At 48.9% G+C, this 21,301-nt stretch overlaps 1 protein-coding gene across 4 annotated transcripts in view; it reads right to left on the reverse strand.

Annotated features, from left to right (window-relative positions):
* Positions 1-200: 200 nt before the first annotated feature.
* Positions 201-21,301, reverse strand: part of LOC149331200 (sulfotransferase ssu-1-like) — a 51,838-nt gene continuing 30,737 nt past the window's right edge. For 2 of the 4 annotated variants that reach the window (XM_089556384.1, XM_089556383.1), the window contains 2 exons: positions 2,635-2,883; positions 201-1,174 (listed from right to left, as the gene is read on the reverse strand). In XM_089556384.1, the coding sequence (XP_089412510.1) occupies positions 476-1,174; positions 2,635-2,883 (948 nt within the window). In that variant the 3' untranslated portion in view covers positions 201-475. Of the gene's footprint in view, positions 1,175-2,634; positions 2,884-3,847; positions 3,971-19,297; positions 19,425-21,301 lie in introns of those variants that run through there. The other 2 variants (XM_089556385.1, XM_089556386.1) reach the window with 2 other exon arrangements.

Consider the following 21,301-nt stretch of genomic DNA (forward strand, 5'->3'; position numbering starts at 1 on the left):
AAGCCGCTCTCCCCAGCACTTCAGCTTTTACAGTTGGTGTTAACTCACGTCAATGGCGAAGCATTCAGAACGCTTAACTCTTATGTAGAAAGCTAAGTAGAATTTTTGATGTCATGCATTCCTTACTTTTTGTTTCCGATGTACTCACCGTAACTATGGCAACGGTGGCATATTCTATAGAAAAGAAACCTTGCGCACAGTGTCGGTTGAGAGATAATTTATTAGATCTCAATCCACATCAAGACTGGTTCATAACAAAAGCAGTGCTAGTAACGAACTACCGTTCCTTGTGTATTTCGATGCTTATTCTTATTAAAGAACAACGGGCCTGCATATCGTGGCTATCTACCCATCCATTGGTTATGGCTCCATTGTTCGCCATTATTCCTGACGAGGAAACTTAAATCAATAGCAGTGATGCTTACTCCCGACCACTTTTAATTTTTTTTTCTTGCCTAGAGCCAGCCACAATAAATTATTCGTCGGGTTCCCACAAACTCATGATGTCACAACTACGTCCGGCAACTTCCTCAATCCTAACGCGCAATCTCTTCCGCATATCTTCCGAGCACGACATCTTAAGGCCAATCTCTGGTTTGTTCGTCTCTTTTGTTATTTCCTCTGGCATACCACCTGACGCTGCCTTTCGAACGTGTTTAGCCCATTCCGGTTTCTCCTCGTCCACAACGGCTGCTGCCTCCAGCATCATCCGTCTTGGCTCCATGCTCTCCCACACACTCTCGTCCAATGCCTGGGAGCTGATCCTTTCCAGTAGCCTGCGTTTCCCCCTCAACTTCTGGCCGCACTCTCCTTCATCGTCCAAAAAGTCGGCGATTCTCAACATTGAGGTCTTTATGTCTGCCAGCAGTTCCTCGTACGTGGTAAAGAAGACGTTGTCGTCGTACCTCCGCTTGTACCAGTGCAGGAGGTCCGCGATGTAGTCGCCGCAGATGGCTCGGCCCTCGACGAAATCCTCGAAGAACGCCTGGAAGCCCTCAGGAGACAAGTCTTCTTTCTTTTCGTTGAAGACTTGCTCGAATAAAAGTGCACAGCAGTCGTAAGGGTTCCTCGTGATGTAGATGTACTTTGCGCAGTCGGCTTGGGGAAGAAGATAAAAAGGAAGATAGGTTCGCACGCTGCCAGGTCGGGGCATGATGTTCACTGCTTCTGCACCCTGCATTCGCAATAGTTAATTTTCATAATCGCGATCTGAAAAGGGATTACAAGGGCGTGTAGTCGTTTTTTTTATTTGACGAGTATATCAGTTGGCACAGATTTCGAAAGGTGGATAGAGATGTCGGGCAAAGTTTGAATAACAATTTTTCCCAAAAGACCTGCAATGTGAGCATTATTATTGTCGTCTAATATTCAGTTCTAATAGTCTTAATACGCTGTACTGTGATGTCGTCGCGTATTGGATCAGAGAGAAGTAGAAGGAGTCAAAGGCAGAGATACAAATCAGGCATATTTTTCACTCGACTGTGATACACAAGATGTCGTGAATGCAAGATTCGTATTGCCAGTAGCCACCAATAACCTCAGGGACGAAGTCTTTAGTAAATATGGTGCGTTCGCCACACACTTCAGCAATCCAGCCAGTCATATTATGTGCAATGAAGCTCTCTATAGCACATCTCGGTTTTCTTATGCGTGGCTTGCGAAAAGTATAATTCTGTAATGCCTTGGGTCTTTGTGAGAGCATAAGTGACTGAAATGAATCGAATTGCAGTACTAATTATAAGCACCGCTAGCTTCTGTCAACGAGAGACATCCGCTTTTAAGAGAGTTTTGATAGACTGTTGGGAACTTGCCATTGTCCAACATTGCATTGCATTCAATTCTCCCAAAGCTGTGGGAGACCCAGGGGCCAGCGCTTATACCAGTGTAACATCGATAAAATATTTGCGAAGAAACAGAACTACAATGATGAGTTAACTTCGAAATCATCGTTACGTACCCGCTCAAAGTGGGCTACTGTAGTAAGGCGAAAGCCTTTAATGCCTCATCGTTCTCAACAGAAGGTCGTCAGCAGAGGGGTCACGCTTTTCGGTTGGTCGAAATGGTTATGACGTCGGAGTGCGCGGATTCGAAGTAATGAGGTCACCCGCGGATGCCTGACGCCCCCTTTTGGAGCACACGGCAACTGATAAAATAGTTGTCGTCCGCTCCGACAGGGGGCGTAAGGCGTCCGTGGGTGACCGCATTACATACCTCATTACTGAGAGAACAAAGCCATGGATACAGCCGAACACATCGATGCAGAGAGAGAGTCGTGCTAGAGATATATTTGAATAATGGAATGGACTAGAGAAGCAGAGAAAGTCGGCAGTCAAAGTGTTTAATTGTAATGTGTAGTCAAATAAAGCACTAGTACAGCACAAACAGTCTCACAATCAATGCAAAACAGTGCGCCAGGAAAGGCTTTCGCCTTGCAGCACTTCAGAGAGCCAAAGTGCCCCCTGAATTTTTTTGCTCTTTCAGTCCCTCTTGCCCGATTGATTATGTGACGAATAAAACACAAGCACTCTCGCCTCATGACGTCTATCGCTGACAACAAAAAAAAACAGCTCCTGTTACGCCAAAAGGAACGTTTGATCATTTACGTTTTTTTTTTGTTTCTGTGGAAGGGCCTACCTGCATTTCCAAGAGCGGCAGGTGAGCAGCGCGTTCAAGGACAGAGGTAGGTGGCGCCCTCTCGTGCAGTATATGGTAGACGACCAGCTGCAGAAACTCGGCTCCGCACAGAGGGGAGAAGCTCACGACGAACACGTCGTCCGGGTGAGGCCTGTAGGCGAGCGCGGAGCGAACACTGGCCTCCGGATACTGTTTGCTCAGGGCGCGAAAGTCCTCCGCAATGTCTCCGTCGCTCCCCATGGTTATCTCCTAGTGAAAAACGAGAGAAGAGGTTAAATGAAAATGTATTTCAAGGAGTGCGCTGGATTAGCCCGACTGTTGACTAGTTACTGAAGGGACTCTAATGACAAACTGAAGCCCGCGTTTATCCAGAGATTACCGCAGTCAAATGAAAAAGACGCTGATTTCACTTTCATAACATTCGCTTCAAACTCGTGTTCACGGAATGGTTTTCTGTGTAAGCGCTGAAATTTTAAATTAAATGGCAGGACATTTAAAATCGATTATTTAAGTCAACGCTTCCTTTGCTGCCGGACGAAATTTTGAGATAACTAGGAAGTGGCACACAATATATCTTTACTGAGAAAAAAAATTAAATAGAGCACTTCTCAGTGTCTAATGTTAACTGACAACAGGCTGAGAGGCAAACTGTAGACCGATAGTGTATACTTCCTACGGGGAAAAAAAGTTAGGCAGCGATTCAACTCTGCCGAACCGACTCACGTAGCGAAAGCTGCATAAGCATGATTAATCATCACCACCAGCCTAACTACTCCCACTGCAGGGCAAAGGTCTCTGCTATGTCTGTCCAATTAACACTGTCCTTTGCCAGCTGCGGCCCCCATTAAGGTCTCGGCCACCGGTTACTGTCTCGGTCACAAAGGAGATGCCCTCGACTCTCAGTGGCAAGCTCAGCCAGAGACCAGCTACCAAGAGACAAGGTGGACGGTCGTTTGGTGCCCAGCTTTCGTCGGTTGCAAGCCAGAAAATGGGTTGGAGCTAAAGGTTCACAAACAAAACAAAGTTTATACAGCAAGGAGACGATACAAAGGATTTCAAAATCACTCGTACGAGCGCATACAGAGTGATTTACAATACAATGCAACTCATGCAAAGTAAAACTCGAGGGAGATTACAATACAAAGGCAATATTGCAGCTAAAGTGCACTGACACAAGACAGACAGGCAAACAAACGAAACACATTTTGTTCACCAGGCACTGCGACAGTCCGACGACCAGAGGCTCACGACAGGGTCGTCCCGCAGGTTGGCGCACGCTGCCTCGTTGTTCTGTGGCTGGGCGCGTGGTGTTGTCCCGAGAGTCGAGCGGGCGCGCTTCCGTGAAGCTTCAACGGCGGCTAGCGCTGACAGACAGCGGTCAACGCCCCTCACTTATAGCTGCACTCTGCGTCTGTTCGTTCTTCGCTCCAAGGCTGGCGCGCACATACACACAGTAGCAGCTGTAGAATTTCCTTCTCCCTCTCGCGCCGGGCGCGCGTCTCCATTGGTCACGCGCGGAGAGTGCCTTCCAGAAGCTTCCAGATCTTGTGTTGCGCCGCCGCCGGCGCGCGAGCGAAGGGGAGAGCGCATCACTTAGCACACTCAAGGCTACGCCCTCTCCGTAAGCATTAGCTGCATTCGATTCAGCCGTGGTTCTCTGCACCTCTGCACCGCCGGAACCGGTTCACGGTGCGCTGCACCAAAGCGCTCGATTCGCAGCGCCCCCTGCACCATCGTCCGCTATTGATTTTGGTTGAACAGGAAAATGGCGCAAAAGACGTGGACAAAAGAGACAAACACGACAGGACCAGCGCCAACTTACAACTGAATTTTATTTCGCACCAAACCCGCCTTTATGTAGGCCAACACGCCCTAACATCCGTGTAATCACGCACAGGCAGTAGAAAAGATCACTGTAAGATAGCTAGCACATGAAGCGCAATAGCAACCACGTAACATACTATCATGGCCAAGGGCGTCCGCAGAATTTTTTGCAGGGGGGGGGCCCCGTTGGTTGTTGGCGCCGGAGGGGGGGGGGGGTATGTTCGTAGCAAACAGGCACTATTTGCGGAGTAAATTTATTTATTTATATATAAATAAAAATTAAGCAAAATGCACACATGAAAGAGAAATTACAAACAGCAAATTAAAGCGCGGCTAGGAGAGGTACATTGGAGTTTATCAACGAAGAAACAATTAAAATTAATAAAAAATGCAAAAAGATACTATCACTTCGTGGAGAAGAGTGCTCAGTCTTGCTGCATACGGGTTCTCGACTCACCCGGATTGATGACCAGCACACAGCACAACATGTTCACAAACACGCAACTACAGTCACTCAGTCAGTCTTCCTTGAACAGCAACTGTAGGCGCCTCGGATTTTTCTGGGCGAATTGCGTAATTACACGTGTGATGAATTCACTTCTGTGCTTCATTACACGCTCTCGGTGCACACTCATCATACACATTGATTGGAAAAACTGTTGAACGCGTACGTTGAAAACAAAAGATGACTATATATACAACGAAAACTTATTTACATGATAAATGCACGCTCGCAGCTTCATACACTTCGCTCCATCTTGCTCGCGCATCCGCACAGTCGAACAACCGCACACACACTGCTCGCCGCTCGTCGTTTTCTCGTCCGCTGTCTTGGTTGTTCTCAGCTTCGCTGACAACCGGGCACTAAAAACACCGAAGCACAAACACAGAGGCGCGCACTTGCCGCAGTATCCCCGAATGCGCACTTTGGGGGTGAAAGGAACGCCGCGCAACTTCCGAGGGGAAGGGACACTCGCCACTCCGGTCGGAAAAATTGTTTTTGTGTTTTTATGGGGTTCAGAGCCCCAAAACGACTCAGGCTATGAGGGACGGAGTAGTACAGAGTTCCGGATAATGTCGACCACCTGGGTCTCTTTACCATGCACTGACACGCACAGTACATGGGCGCTGTTGTGATTTGAGGCCCAGCCAGAGGTGACAGGCGAGCCAGGCAGGCGCCATCGGGCTGCGTTGACCAAAGGCGCTGGTTTTCGCAGAAGACGCAAAGAACGCTGGTGTGGGGGCGCCTCTGGAGACTGCGTCGCCGTGAACAAAAGCAGCTAATCCCCTTTGCCGGAGATTCTGAAAGCGGCGCTTCTACCGAACTGCACTCTCCCGTGGATCGGAGGAGAGAGCGAGCGGCGGCGGCGCCAACTCATCGCCCGCTTGCCCCTGAGCAGCCCGACAAAGCGGGGGTGGACACGGCTGATTTGTCCTTCCCTCCTGAAGAATTCATCGGTGACCGGCGTAACGATAGGCGAAAACAAGATGCCCCGTGCACTGTCTGCCTCCGTGTCGCTATCTCTCTAGACACCCATCTCAAGATGGCTCGAAACACATGCTCGCCGGTGCCGCTGTATTTCTGCAGCAGGTCGCCCTTCAGTAGAGCTAACGATGGCGTGGTTTGAAAACGGTGGAACGACGCGCTCCCGGACGCGGCATTTCGCAGATGTGACCCAAAGCGTGGAAGCGGGGCTGCTTTTACCCTTTTGGCTGAGCGCACCACCGCCCCTGGCGTGCGGCCATCACTCACGGTTCGAGTGAGTGATTTTCCAGGGGGGTGCAGCCGCCCCCCCTTGCCCCCCCCCTCCGGACGCCCATGATCATGGCTAAAAAAAACCAACAAAAAAACCCAACAAAAGTATAGCAAACAACACTAAAACGGTCATGGCCAAGCAACTCTTCAACACCAAAAACGATACACACTCATGAGTGATACCAGATGACCAACAAGAAACGTGGAAAAAAGGTGAAGAATGAAGCGTTAAGACCAAAGCAGTGTCAAAGGTAAAAAAAAGGTTGAAATGGATGAAGAGTGCAAACCTTAAAAATTGGAAATCAAAAACCAGCAGCCACATGAATGATAACCGATGACCAACCAGAAAAAAGATGGACGCGAAGCTGAGACCAAAGTCGGCGTCAAAGGTATAAAAACGAGAAAAAAATTGGAAACGAACAACCAGCAGCCATATGAATGATAACCGATGACCAACAAGAAACATGAAAAAGGATGAATGCGGAGCTCAGACCAAGGTCAGCGTCAAAGGTGTAAAAAACGAGAACAAAAACCGCGCAAAAACCGCACATCGTCAAAAAAATCGTCAAAAATTGCAACCAATGCCAAAGGAAAGAGCGTGCACAACAAAACAAAACGAAGAGCCTTCAGAAAACTTTCTAGAAAAGTGTACTCCTCGTTGCTAAGCGTAATGGATGGCTTGCTGACGCATCTGCTCCCTTCTTTCCTGATGTAAAAGGCTTCGACCACCTCTCTCAAATCTGTCCTTCCCACTCCTCAAAAAAGTAGTTTTCTCGAACTCCGGACGGACCCCTGCAGGCTTTGCAATGATCCACTAGAAAGCTTCCTTCGTTATTCCGCAGATTCCGGCAGTGCTCGCTGGCTCGCTCATTAAAACATCGACCAGTTTGGCCAATGTAGCTGAGCCCGCAACTTAAGGGAATCTGGTAAAGGGAATCTGCTTAAGGGAACTTAAGGGAATCTGGTAAACAACCCGCGTCCTGCACCAGATTCCCTTAAGTTCCCTTAAGCAGATTCCCTTTACCAGATTCCCTTAAGTTGCGGGCTCAGCTACATTGGTCAAACTGGTCGATGTTTTAATGAGCGAGCCAGCGAGCACTGCCGGAATCTGCGGAATAACGAAGGAAGCTTTCTAGTGGATCATTGCAAAGCCTGCAGGGGTTGCCGTCCGGAGTTCGAGAAAACTATTTTTTTGAGGAGTGGGAAGGACAGATTTGAGAGAGAGGTGGTCGAAGCCTTTTACATCAGGAAAGAAGGAAGCAGATGCCTCAGCAAGCCATCCATTACGCTTAGCAACGAGGAGTACACTTTTCTAGAAAGTTTTCTGTAGGCTCTTCGTTTTGTTTTGTTGTGCACGCTCTTTCCTTTGGCATTGGTTGCAATTTTTGACGATTTTTTTGACGATGTGCGGTTTTTGCGCGGTTTTTGTTCTCGTTTTTTACACCTTTGACGCTGACCTTGGTCTGAGCTCCGCATTCATCCTTTTTCATGTTTCTTGTTGGTCATCGGTTATCATTCATATGGCTGCTGGTTGTTCGTTTCCAATTTTTTTCTCGTTTTTATACCTTTGACGCCGACTTTGGTCTCAGCTTCGCGTCCATCTTTTTTCTGGTTGGTCATCGGTTATCATTCATGTGGCTGCTGGTTTTTGGTTTCCAATTTTTAAGGTTTGCACTCTCCATCCATTTCAACCTTTTTTTACCTTTGACACTGCTTTGGTCTTAACGCTTCATTCTTCACCTTTTTTCCACGTTTCTTGTTGGTCATCTGGTATCACTCATGAGTGTGTATCGTTTTTGGTGTTGAAGAGTTGCTTGGCCATGACCGTTTTAGTGTTGTTTGCTATACTTTTGTTGGGTTTTTTTGTTGGTTTTTTTTAGCCATGATAGTGCCACGTATCATTGCAGTGTTTGTTCGTTCACGCTCAAGGCAGCAGGAAAGGGTTGTTATCACTTTTGTTCGTGGCGCGAGAAGCGACCAGACTAATCCCGATTGTTCGCAGCCATGAAAGGCTGCATCTAGGTTTTTCCAGATTACCGTAGATGATCTTGACCTGTTATCTGGAAAGTTCCTTGCCGGCTTTAAACTGAGCGATGCCGCGAGCGGCGGACATTCGTAGTTCGACGACCGACGAGCATGTTTGTTGCTTACGCAGCCGCCGAGTGATTCAGTTATTTTGCGGGCGCAAGTCAGCCCAAATAAAGAGCTTCATTTCCAAGACTGGCTGATGTCTTCCTGACCACTGGACTGCCGTCACTACAACGTGACATCTGGTGGAGGTGCGGGGTAGCCTTCCATGTACCGGACACCCCCAGCAATTCGCGACGCCAGCCCTTCGAGTCATTCACCGGAGGATTTGACTCCAGTCTACCACGCAGCCTCTTGGAGCCTCCAGCCATGACTTACACCGCAGTAGTGCGCCGTCCTGCACCTCGACGACGGCACCTGAGCCCCTATCGCCATTAGCCAGCTGCGCTGGAGCGCCGCCCTCTCGCCCCAACTCGCCCGTCCTACGAGCGTCGCACACGGCCTAGGAAATGCGACGAGTGGAGAACACCCGACCAGCGCCACCAACTATGCTTCCACTGCGGAGAAGCCGGTGACATTCTCCGGTACTGCCCATACAGGAGAATGGGCATCCGAGGATTTTCTTACGACGCCCCACGACCCCGACCTGGCCTGCGACCAGCCGCAATCGAAGAGTTCTTGCGTCGGGAAGAATACTCATCGCCGAGCCGCCCATCTCGTTCTCCGTCGCCATCGTCACCGCGCTATGTATCTCCTAGCCGAGGCTACGCAGTGCACGGACGCTCCCCCGGCCCCCGAAGGTTAAACTGAATAAAGCAGCCTCTGGAGGTGAGGTTGCTTCTGAGCGCAAGAACTGAGATCCTCCATCGACGAAAAAACAAGACCATGCTCCCTACGACGACGACGACCCCTACGAAGACGACGGCCCCTACGAAGACGACGACCCCTACGAAGACGACGACCCCTACGACGACGACGACCCCTACGAAGACGACGACCCCTACGAAGACGACGACCCCTACGACGACGACGACCCCTACGAAGACGACGGCCCCTACGAAGACGACGGCTCCTACAAAGACGACGACCCCTACGAAGACGACGACTACTACGACGACTACAGCGACGACGACACGGCCAGACTTGACTACTACGACGACGACGACTACTACGACGACACGGCCAGACTTGAGGCTTTTACCGCTGCCCTTACACCTTATTAGGTACGCTAAAGGACTCTAAGTTCTCGAAGCATTCTCCGTGTTTAATTTAAAGCATCGAGACGATGCTTCTTTGGAAGGGGGGTAATGCCACGTATCATTGCAGTGTTTGTTCGTTCACGCTCAAGGCAACAGGAAAGGGTTGTTATCACTTTTGTTCGTGGCGCGAGAAGCGACCAGACTAATCCCGATTGTTCGCAGCCATGAAAGGCTGCATCTAGGTTTTTCCAGATTACCGTAGATGATCTTGACCTGTTATCTGGAAAGTTCCTTGCCGGCTTTAAACTGAGCGATGCCGCGAGCGGCGGACATTCGTAGTTCGACGACCGAAGAGCATGTTTGTTGCTTACGCAGCCGCCGAGTGATTCAGTTATTTTGCGGGCGCAAGTCAGCCCAAATAAAGAGCTTCATTTCCAAGACTGGCTGATGTCTTCCTGACCACTGGACTGCCGTCACTACAACGTGACAATAGTATGTTACGTGGTTGCTATTGCGCTTCATGTGCTAGATATCTTACAGTGATCTTTTCTACTGCCTGTGCGTGATTACACGGATGTTAGGGCGTGTTGGCCTACATAAAGGCGGGTTTGGTGCGAAATAAAATTCAGTTGTAAGTTGGCGCTGGTCCTGTCGTGTTTGTCTCTTTTGTCCACGTCTTTTGCGCCATTTTCCTGTTGAATCATGAACCAACTAGCCCGAACTAGAGTTCTTATTGATTTTGGTGCAGTCGTGGTGCCGCTTCGGCGCAAAGAACCGCGGCACCCTCAGAGACGGAGGTGTAGGATAGTGGTGCACGTGCTTGATGGCGTAAGCAGACGACGCGCGCAGCCGATGAAATGTTTGTTAACATCAATGGCCAACTAAAGGAAGTTTTCCCGTGGTCGACGGATCCGGCGTCATTCTGCGACGCCTCTTGAATTCGAAGATGAAATACCTAGCTACTACGCTTTCGTAGTAGTTGGGTTCTGTTGCGGTCCGTCCGAACTAACTTGTGTTGCTGCAAAAGAAAGCACCGCGTCGGCTTCCTCATCTTCGCTGTAGGACGCCTCCAAAAATTCCATAAAAATGGATTCGGCGATGTCGTTGCCCATGACTCCACGAGGCACGAAAAAGAGACGCGACGCACCGCAACACAACACAACAACACGACGGACCGTGATCACGCCTGCACGAGAACCGGATAGCAAATGACAAGGCCAGTGCTTGCACGCGCTCGATTGAAGACCTCCGCACCAGTGATTTGTGGCGTTGCTGACGCGCTGCACCAGCACCAAAACCTGGAATTGCACCACGCCGGCGCTAACGGAACTTTTTTAAGAATTGGTGCAGAGAAGCAATTCTGAATCGAACAGTCCTATTGAGTAGAAGCTACTCCAACATTATGGAACAATCGACGACGTGCGCTGACGTAATTTCCTTGGCGCCGCGCCGGCGAGTGATGGTGGAAAGGGCAGCAACACACAACGGTTAGGCGCTCTGCGGGGTTTCCTTCTTCCATGTTGCAATGGCCCGCGCTGGCGAGAGTGCTTCCGCGCGCCGCTGGGTTTTTCAAGCGAGAAGCTTCACTACGCGCACCACAGCCGCGCTTCGCGTGAGCCGTCGGAGCCAAGATTTGCCACAGCTGCGCATGCGCGAAACCGAGCGACGTCACGCGCGGCGCAGGTGGCCGCAGCCGCGCCGACTCCGCCGCCTGACTACAGAGGCTAGAAGGTTTTCCTAGTGTCGCGACCGGGCCGGCGCAGCTGAAATAACTTGCTATGCTCAAGGCAGATGGCGCTGCCGCCCGCTGGCGTGCGGGCGGGCGCAAGAAGCCCCTATGGGTAGTGCTCGCTTGTTCAGTCGGTTGATCGTGTGTGGGTTGCTATCACTGCTTTGACAAGGCATTAAAGTGTTAAAGACGGTGCAAACACTGGCATAGGTTCTCTTCACATTTAGATTCGACACGGACTAGCTGTAACACCGACAGTGTGCCGCGGCAGCAAATGCAAGCGTCACGTCGGGCCTCACCTACTGCGCCGTGAAGAAGCGTAAAAACGCATTTTGTACCTGATACCGAAATGTGAAAAGGAAGCGACACAAATTGCAGGGTGGAACGTCTTTATTACACACGATTCCATGACAACAATGTACTAATGCCTTTTTTTGTGCGAAGTGCCCTGTGCGACGCTACTGACAGCGCCTCATTTTCAGCAACTTTTTCTTTTCTCGCCGCGCTCTTTGTTTACCGACTTTACAAGGAAATGCATCCTAGTCAAGGCGTAAAACTTGACCACTTCTGTCGTAATTCGACGTCAATGCTCCGCGCAGCCCACACCTTGAAGCTCACGTCCCTGAAGAAAATGCAGAAAGCTGACCATGCTATCTGCGTGTAGCTCATTGCGGCTGAAAAACACCGTAAATGCGTCCTCAAGCTTAGCTATGAGCTGATCAATTGGCCTTGTTGGATAAACTAAGCATCCATAGTCAAAATTTCGAGTAAGTGAGGCATTGTTGTTTGACTCGGCTTGCAAAGGCGAAGTGCTGAAACAAGTTGCACATTCGGGGCAAGGAAATCTTTTAAGGATTTTTATTACAACATACCCAGCTACATAAAAAATTAGTCTGCTGTCACTTTTTTCGTCTACACAGCCCTGATGATCGCTCAGGCTGCTGTGCTCCTCGAGCAGCTCTGCAGCAAAAGCCAAGTTTCCGCCATCCAGTAAATTATCGACAAGTTCAGTTATTCGTTCATTTTTTCCTTTGGGAACATCAGATGGTTGCAAGAGGGCAGTCACGACTTCTGCAGGTACGTTTGCTCCTTTTGGAGGCATTGCGAGGCTGTAGAAAGAAAGATTGTTGATAATTATCAAAAACTGCCCCACAGTTGGATGATCATTGCCACCGAAGAACTGGCGCACAATCCCAAATACTTTCTCCATCCTGTCTTGGCTTAGGTTTGCAGTCAACAAGTGCAGCGACGTGGTCAGGTATTTTACAAGCGACAGTGTGCTTTGCAGCGTTACACGCAGCCCAAGGGCAGTTCCTGCACTTAAAAAGCCGCCACCATACTGTGCAGCATGTTCCTCCCATTCCTTGAGAAAAACAATGAACTCATTCAAAAACTGTGCACTTCTTGAATCAGCACGAAGGCCTTTTGATGGGATTCTAGATGACATTATAAAAATTAGTCTTTCCATTAGTTTTACAAACCGTTCTGTCGGCTCGATGTTTCTGACGTTGTCCCTTTGCAAATGGTCCCGGTAAAAGAAAATACCCTTTAGTACCTCCTGACTGAACAGCTGAAATGCAAGGTTTACTCGCATTTTTTCGAATGCGTTTGGATGCACATGTGATTGCGTGATGTGTGGCATCACCTTCAATGTCACAAATCGCCCGCGCGCACTTGCCAACAGGCTGGGCGAACGGCGCGGCTTGCATAGCGCGCCAAAAGCCGCACGCCTGGCAGCTGCAGCGCCACCTACGCTGTGCATCCAAACCGGTTTCACAGGGGCCCCTTGAAAGGGCGGCCGTTCACGACACTAGGAAAACCTTCTAGCCTCTGTAGCCTGACCTTTCGGCGCAGCCGCGCGCTACTGCGCATGTGCATCACCTCTTCACCGCCGCTATTACTGCGCGCTCGCCTCCTCGCCGCCGTCTGACGTTTCGTTGCAGCCGCGTGTTTACCACAGTTACTACGCATGCGCGCTTGGCTACACCGTTATCGCGGTGCTCCCAGTGCATTGTGCGCGAACTGCGACAGCCATGACGTCAAACAAAGCATAACTGCAGCTTTTCGCTTGTATATCCAGCTTAACCAGAGCTAATCCACCGCCAATATTTTCGAATGCGCGCCGAATTTTGTGACATCTAGCAAGGCATTGTCATCACTTAGGTATTATCCGTTAACTGTTACCCCCCCTGTTCCCAATCAAGGCCTCGGAACACTTCCTGTAAACAGGCGGCAAATAGCATTGGCAAGATTATATCTCCCTGCCTGACACTCTTCCTTATTAGAATTTTATTGCTGACTTTATGAAGTACGATGGCAGCTGTGCAGTCGTAAGAGATATCTTCCAGTATTTTTAATAATTTATTGAATACTTTAACAATTTTAATAATTTATTAGAAGTGCTTCTAGCAGTTCTTGCTCGTGCCTGGACTTACCCCTGCTAATAATTCTCGTGCAGTGAAACAGAGGCGAGCATTTGCTACAGTCCTTCACACGCAGAGCAAGGTTGCTATCTGTGTCTGCTTTAAACTTTTTGCCATGCTCCCTGAGGCGTTCATTTAGGCATTGCCCAAACTGCCTGATGTTATATTTTCCCAATCGACATGGGGATCGAATACACAACTCCGATTGCACACATTGTGAACTTCATTTCGTGGTTGGTCTGCAGGCTTCTTCTCTTTCACAACAGGAGATGCGCTTACAAAGACCAGATAGCTTACATGGGGCTGATAACACCACGTTGCATTTTCGGACACTCTTTTCAGCCAATGGGAAGTTTATTGAAGTATGGGACAAAAATCATTGAGGTCATCCCGTACTTTCGTAAAATTTCCCATGGGGGTAAAAAAGGGTGTCCGAAAAATTTGGTGCCGGCATGGTGTTTTCAGCCCCTCGTGAGCTGTCTGGACTTTGCGTCCGCATCTCTGGCTGTGAAAGAGAACAAGCCTGCAAAACCAGCCACCAAACGAAGTTCACAAAGTGTGCTCTGGGGATTGTGTATTCAATCTCAATGTTCTGTGGGAAAGTATACCTCCGGCACAGGGAGCAAGCTGGAGTTGCATGTGATGATGTGAAGGACTGTAACAAATGTTTGCCTATGTTTCACCGCACGAGCATTACTGGCAAGGGTAAGTTCTGGGACGAGCGAGATCTGCTTGAAGCATTTTTAATCAAAAAGCGAGCCATCTGTCCTTAGCATAGAGAAAGAGTGGCGCTTTTACCGGGCGTTGAAAGATGACCGATGTTGATTTTTTCATTTGCACATGCGCTTCTTCGAGAAAATGCGCTTCTAGTACGTGGATGAGTAAAAAAAAACATTTGTATGCCCGGCAAAAGTGTGTGCGACTTCTTCTGGTCATGTGTCTCGGTTTTCGCTGGTTTTGTGCAAGAAAATGAATAACCAACTCGCCCAGCAATTCACATTTTAGTTCGTATGCTTCATGGATTTTCCAATCCCTAACATTTTTGAACATTTTTTATTCATGCTACTGCTATTCTCAAACCCGGTGCCTTTTATTCTCTTTGCAGAACCAAAGGCACCGAATTTCAGAATTTAAGATCTAGTACTCTCGTTTATTGATCTCTAGGAAATGTCTGAGATATGGTTTTAATTCAAAAGACGTTCAAGCTATGCTAGCATTAGGTATTTTGCAGTGCTCTGAAGCACCGCAAAATATCTGCAAAGCTGTGGTAGTAACAGTGCATTGCATAAAATACCTGGTATAGTTATTTATGTAATTCAAAATATTATTGGTCATTTATGCTGCTCGCTTAGACTTGAAGCAAGTAATGCGTAAATTTATCAGTACATGCGTTGTACACCTTGCGATGGTCACAAGTGCTTTCCTCCAGAATAATGCATTGATCTGCCAGAATTGTCCATTTGAAAGAGATACTTCTAACGCCTTTCACTTCGAGACCTGCCTTCTTAAGACTGCCTACATTGGTTTATGTGCCGTTGCCTGCTGGTCAAAGCTTTGCCTTGAGGAATTGTGATGTGTACATCTCTTGAGGCAGCCATACTATGTCTGATGTGTTAGGAAATAAAAACAACCTTAAGCATTTTTTGGCTTTTACCCTGAGGATCAGGCAAGATTAGTCAATTGACAAATTAGAGTGACTATATTGCTTTCAAATGGTAAATGTAAAGGCAAAATCGTGGATATAGCCTCAATGGTTACATCGACAAAAGGATGATGGAATAGGGAACAAGACAGTAGACCTTTCGGACTGACAGAGTAAAATTTTTCCGCAAGCTACGGCGTAGTTCCGGATATAGTTCCGCACTGGGCTGTCGTCGCAACTTCACAAAGTCCATGCCTTGCATGCCACTTAGCAAGAAGCCGGTTAAAATTCATTATGTTCTGCATGACAGTTAAGATGAAACACAGTTCATAAATGGAAGTTGGACAGATGTTTTATCTCTGTTCTATAGAAAGGATAATTATGTATTGATTTCATTTGCAAATATATAATGATGCCTACAAAATAGTTCCTTGCCATTTTTTGTCTTGGTGTGGCCCTTTTCTAAGTAGTTTCATATTGTATGATTTTGTACATATTCTTTATGTATCATCCTTGTATCTAATCTAGCTATACATTATGTTCTGTTTTTCAGATGCAAGGGTCCATGGATGTTGTTGGGAGGAAGCACCTGAGGTGACAGAGGAAGCCACAATTTTAACGGTATGTATTTCGGCAACTAAAAAAAGCAGTTATGAGCAATAATTGCCTTGAAAAGCTACCAATTTTGTAGCATCTTTAATAAGACATTGCATAATCCAAACAACTTTAGCTTCAGAAACATAACAAAAGTTACAAGCGAGCTTAATTGTAGACTTCCAGTATTCTTCAAACCCTTGATCAAGGAGCAAGAGGAAATTCAAACGACCAACACAAACAACAGCTGAGATCGTTTCAAGAATGATGAACACCAGGTCAACTTTGCTTAAGCCTTTAACAGCATACACAAATATGGACAGTAACTGTACAGAATTATAGATGGACTGTACAGAAAACACATCAGACTGTCATATTAGCCTAAATATGTTTGAGGTTGGCAAAGAAAAATTTAAAGTATAGTCAGATTTTCGCTGGCATGTTTTCACCTTTAAAATAATGCATAACACATTAGAATAAATGGATCAGCACATGGTATTCAGCTACGACAGCTAAATCGTTTGTAATTCCATTTCTTGTTAGTGTTTTGGTTCCATCAGACGATTGATTGCTGTGATATGTAGAAGGTGTTTAGGTCACGTGAGGTATGACAAAATAATATAACTGCTGATACAGCATTTGTTGTCAAACCTCTGTAAATGAAAACTGTGTTAGCCCTTACAGTGTAGCTTGATTCATGCCTCTCGTGGCGTTAACAAAAAACACACCACCAGTTGAAAACTTCGCTGGTGAGACCGAAAGACATCAAGAAATTAACTTGTAAATTGCGGTTATGCATGGATCACCATGCATTGGTCTATGTATTCTAATGTGTAACAACGTTTACAAGAAGACACACAACTTAAATTTGGAGTCTGTTGTCCCAAATTGATGCCACACTACATGAAAAGAGCTCAGGCAGTCATATGGCCGACATAAATTCATATTATACTGACAAAAAACGTTCAAATGACAACACACTGTATAATGAAGACGCAATTCAGTCATATTGACAGCGAATCGTGTTAATGAGGCCATACTGTAATATCAAAAGACATGAGGCTGTCATACTGACGGCTCGCTTGTGTTCCTAGTTCACAAGCAAGACGTCAAAACGATCAAAAACGCCTTCATTTGAAAATGACGGCCGGCTGTCATTTTGACGGTTAGTTGCTCGGAAATAGAGCTGCTAAGATATTTCCCGCCATTTTGACGGATTTTTTTTTTTTTTTACAGGCGCAGGCTCCTTTCCCAAGCAATGCCACCCTAGGAAGCCGAGCACCAGGCCGGGGGAAATCTTGTACCCGTTAGAAAAACTGTGGGTGCCCGGCCAGCGTCGGGAGTCGAACCCACCACCTCCCGAAGCCGAGGCGGGTGCTCTACCACACGGCCACGACTGCCAGGATGACGGCCACGAGTGGTTTCAGCGCCCGTCTAAGCTGTGGGAGGTGGTTGGTTCGAAACCCACCGTCGGACACCCACCGGTAAAAATGTACAAGCGTCCCCTGGCCTGGCGCTCGGCTAGGGGTGCACGTTTGGAAAGAGCGGCGTAAACCCCGCTGGGCCCCTCGCGGGCCAAGCGGTGGCCTTGGTACAAAATCCCCTGCAACAATTGCGATGCCTCATACATTGGAGAGTCAGGTGATTTTAAAAGAAGATTAAGAGAACATAAGAACGACGTCAAAAAATGGCACACGTCATCCAACCCCCTGGCAGAGCATGCTCAAGAAATGAAGCAAACCATTGACTGGGAGAACGCCACAATCTTAGATACCATGAAACCTTTATCGTCACGACTGCTTTTAGAATCTTTTTATATACAGACTACGGAGAATGTTATTAACAGGACGAAGGGTCATATCCCGGATAACTACGCCCACTCACTGCGCTGTCAAGTGTGCATATAAGAAGCGGCCCATTCCGTCCATCTTTTATTGTGAACGAGGGACCCGTAGGGGTCCCGAAACATCGTGTATTTGTCTTCGGCGAGTGTATCTATTACTTTGCCACTATGCTTCCCCCTCGCCAGACAGGATTCTGTCGAACACTTGGCTAAACTGCAGGACAGTCCCGGACAGATGAAATAGGCGCGACAGAGCGCGCACTTCGCTAAGTGTGGTTACTGCTGTTCACACAGCGGACCAAGCCGCGGTTACGCCGCTAACCACAGTTATCACGAATAGAGCTTGGCGACCTCGGTTTGCTTCGTTAACCGAGAAGATGGCGGCGTCTGTGGACGGAAGGTGCCTGTATAGGCGTCCGAGTGCAAAAAGCGCATGAGCTGGCCCGCTTCAAGAACGTACTTTTTTGGTGCTAAATCTTATTTAAAGAGCAACGTATTAACATAGGCAGGGTGTATAGTGCCATCCGATGGCGCTTTTATGCAGCCTGCGAGAATCGTCCGACAGCGGAGCAACATCGTACTGCAACAACGTCCTGCGGTGCTCAAGCTACGTATTCTACCGCAAGTCCAGTCCCTGCCGCATCGTTAACGTATAGGCGAAGAGTTCCCAACGATCGCAGCACCGGATTCCGCGAGCCCGGAACACACGAACACATTGACGATCCTGACACCCTCCTAGACACACTTCAAACCATGTACACCTCTCCAGGCGCCCCCACACCTCTACCCCACTACACAGGACAAGCAAATCCTACACTCGACACCGACATCACGGAGACGGAAGTCAGAGCGGCCCTCCTGACTCTCCGCGCCAACTCCGCACCTGGTGCAGACCAAATCACAAACTCCATGCTCCGTAATCTGGACGACCGATCGATCACCCAGATTACGCAATACTTCAACCAGTGCTGGAGGGAGAGTAGCCTCCCGCAGTCAGGGCGCCACGCGAAGGTAATATTCATACCCAAACCCAACAAAACACTTACCATTCAAAACCTTCGCCCGATTTCGCTAACCTCATGCCTCGGAAAGCTCCTCGAGCATGTTGTGTTAACGAGACTAACAAGTCACATGGCGGACAACAATCTTTACCCGCATAGCATGGTAGGATTCCGCCCCCATCTATCCGCACAGGACGCCATGCTGCAACTCACACACGACCTTTTTGACCCGCTTCTTCCACGTCACACCAAGGCATTCTTAGCTTTGGATCTTTCCAAAGCTTTTGATCGCATTGAACATCAGGTGATCATGACTGCCCTTTCCCCATTGAATGTGGGTGTGCGCACGTATGCCTACATTTAAGCATTCCTCACTGACCGCACGACTGAGATACACTTCGGCCCTTTGTCTTCCCCCTCCTACACGCTTCAGAGTATCGGCACCCCTCAAGGGTGCGTCCTTTTCCCCTTTCTCTTTAACATTACCCTCATCCCACTCGCCCGAAAATTGGCAACTATTCCCCACCTGAAGCACACTCTTTATGCCGACGATATCACCCTGTGGACCACCCACGGCAGTGACGGCGGCATAGAGAACACCTTACAGGAAGCAGCCACACTCACCCAAAATTACGCACGGACCATCGGATTGTCTTGCTCCCCAGAGAAGTCCGAACTGCTCCTCATCCGTCCTAAGAACCACCGCTGTCCCCGCTCCCCCACTGCCATTGAACTGAATGGTGACCCGGTATCTGAGGTTGGCACCCTCCGTGTATTGGGCCTGCATGTCCAGAACGATGGCAAAAACACCACCACCCTCAAGAAACCCAAGCAGGTTGTAGGCGCGATATCCCACCTCATCCGCAGGGTTTAGGGACATCATAGAGGCATGAAGGAGCGCGATCTATGTCGCCTCATTCATGCATTTGTCCTCAGCCGTGTGCTGTACACTACCCCATACTTACAACTATCCAGACATGACAAACGCTTTGGATGCTTTGATTCGCATGACATTCACAGTAGCACTTCATCTTCCCCTCAACACACCCACAAACAGATTACTAGGCCTGGGCCTCCACAACACGATCGGGGAACTGGTGGAGGCCCACCGACAGGCCCAATACATCAGGCTCACACAAACCTCCACAGGTCGGTATATCCTGGACTCCCTCGGAATCAGAATACCGGCCAACGACGCAACCCTCCTCGCCATCCCACGACCCCTTCACCGGGAGCTCCTCATCAGGCCGCTCCCGAGGAATATGCACCCGTCCCGCCATGAGCAGCGCCGCAGAGCCCGTGCGAAGGCACTCCATCGAGCGTACGGCTCTGAGCCGGACGCCGTATGGGTGGACGCTGCCTGCACGGGTGATGAAGCGACAGCAGCTGAGGTGGACTCCTCTTTATCCACCCTCCTCACTCTACCTCTCCCTCCAGACACCTCACCAGAGGCTGCAGAGGAAGCCGCCATTGCACTTGCTATCACCCGCACGGAAGCCCGGTCCATTTTAAGTGACTCTGAAACTGCAATTCTAAATTTTGCTCGAGGCCGAGTTCATGTCCCTGCTTTTGACATACTGGACTCGCCCGATGCACCCCCGCCCCGCCAAGTGGAGCTGATATGGGTGCCTGCGCACTCCAGGAATCCCGGAAACGAGACCGCCAACCTTTTAGCCCGAGGTTCTTTAAACCGTGCTCAGGTGGCCTCGGATCTAGGATTCACGAAGGAGCGCATGCACTCATTCAGCGAGCTGACGCAGGCCTACAGAGCCTCACGCCAGCTCTACCCCCCGCCGCACCCCTCCCTAGATAACAAACAAGCAACACTCTGGCGCATACTACAGACACATTCTCTCCCCTCACCCCTTACAATAGCCCATTATCATCCCTCCTTCCCCGATCCGGCATGCGCCCAATGCCCAGAACCCTTCTACTCTTCCCTCCACATCCTTTCCCTCTGTCCGGCGGACGCCTCCCCGTGGGACCTAGAGAACCTCAAGACCTGGGAGGACTGGGAGCCCGTGCTGCGCTCTGAGGACCCGGCCGTGCAGACCATCGCCACCGGCAGGGCTGCCAGTGTTATGGACCTTAGGAACATAAACACTTGAGTGCAGTGGGGTCGTTCGGGGACCCTGAGGCGTGCCCCGAATTCCTTGTACAATAAAGTTTTTTCTCTCTCTCTCTCTCCGCGAGCCTACTGCAATGGTGGCAGCCATGAGCGCGGCGGACGACGGCGCTCTGCTGTGCTACTCCAGATTCGTCACTATAGGCCTAATTTGTTTCGCACCGAAGCCACAGCGGTCTGCGCTTTTGCATTGACCAGCGCTATATGAAATGGTTTACTCATGGCACTGCCTACTACAACCTCATTGTCTCATATTAAAACAAAGATGTAGCATTGATTTAAGCGACGCCTTAGCAGCGGATCGGGTCAACCGCATGCAGAGGCGCTGCAACGGCGGCAGCTGCTACGCGGCTGTGAACATAAAACTACCTTGTATCGCAGTTATTACACCTACCAGCAACTCGGTGCAGGTCAGCGATCCTTAATGAGGATTCATTTTTGGCATTCCCTTATCCCAGTGCTTATTATTGACGAGAACAAAAAAGTTTAGCACGGTTTTCTGA

This window comes from Amblyomma mixtum, chromosome 8 (genome assembly GCF_055824585.1).
Source record: "Amblyomma mixtum isolate Tamu chromosome 8, ASM5582458v1, whole genome shotgun sequence".
Lineage (NCBI taxonomy): Eukaryota > Metazoa > Arthropoda > Arachnida > Ixodida > Ixodidae > Amblyomma > Amblyomma mixtum.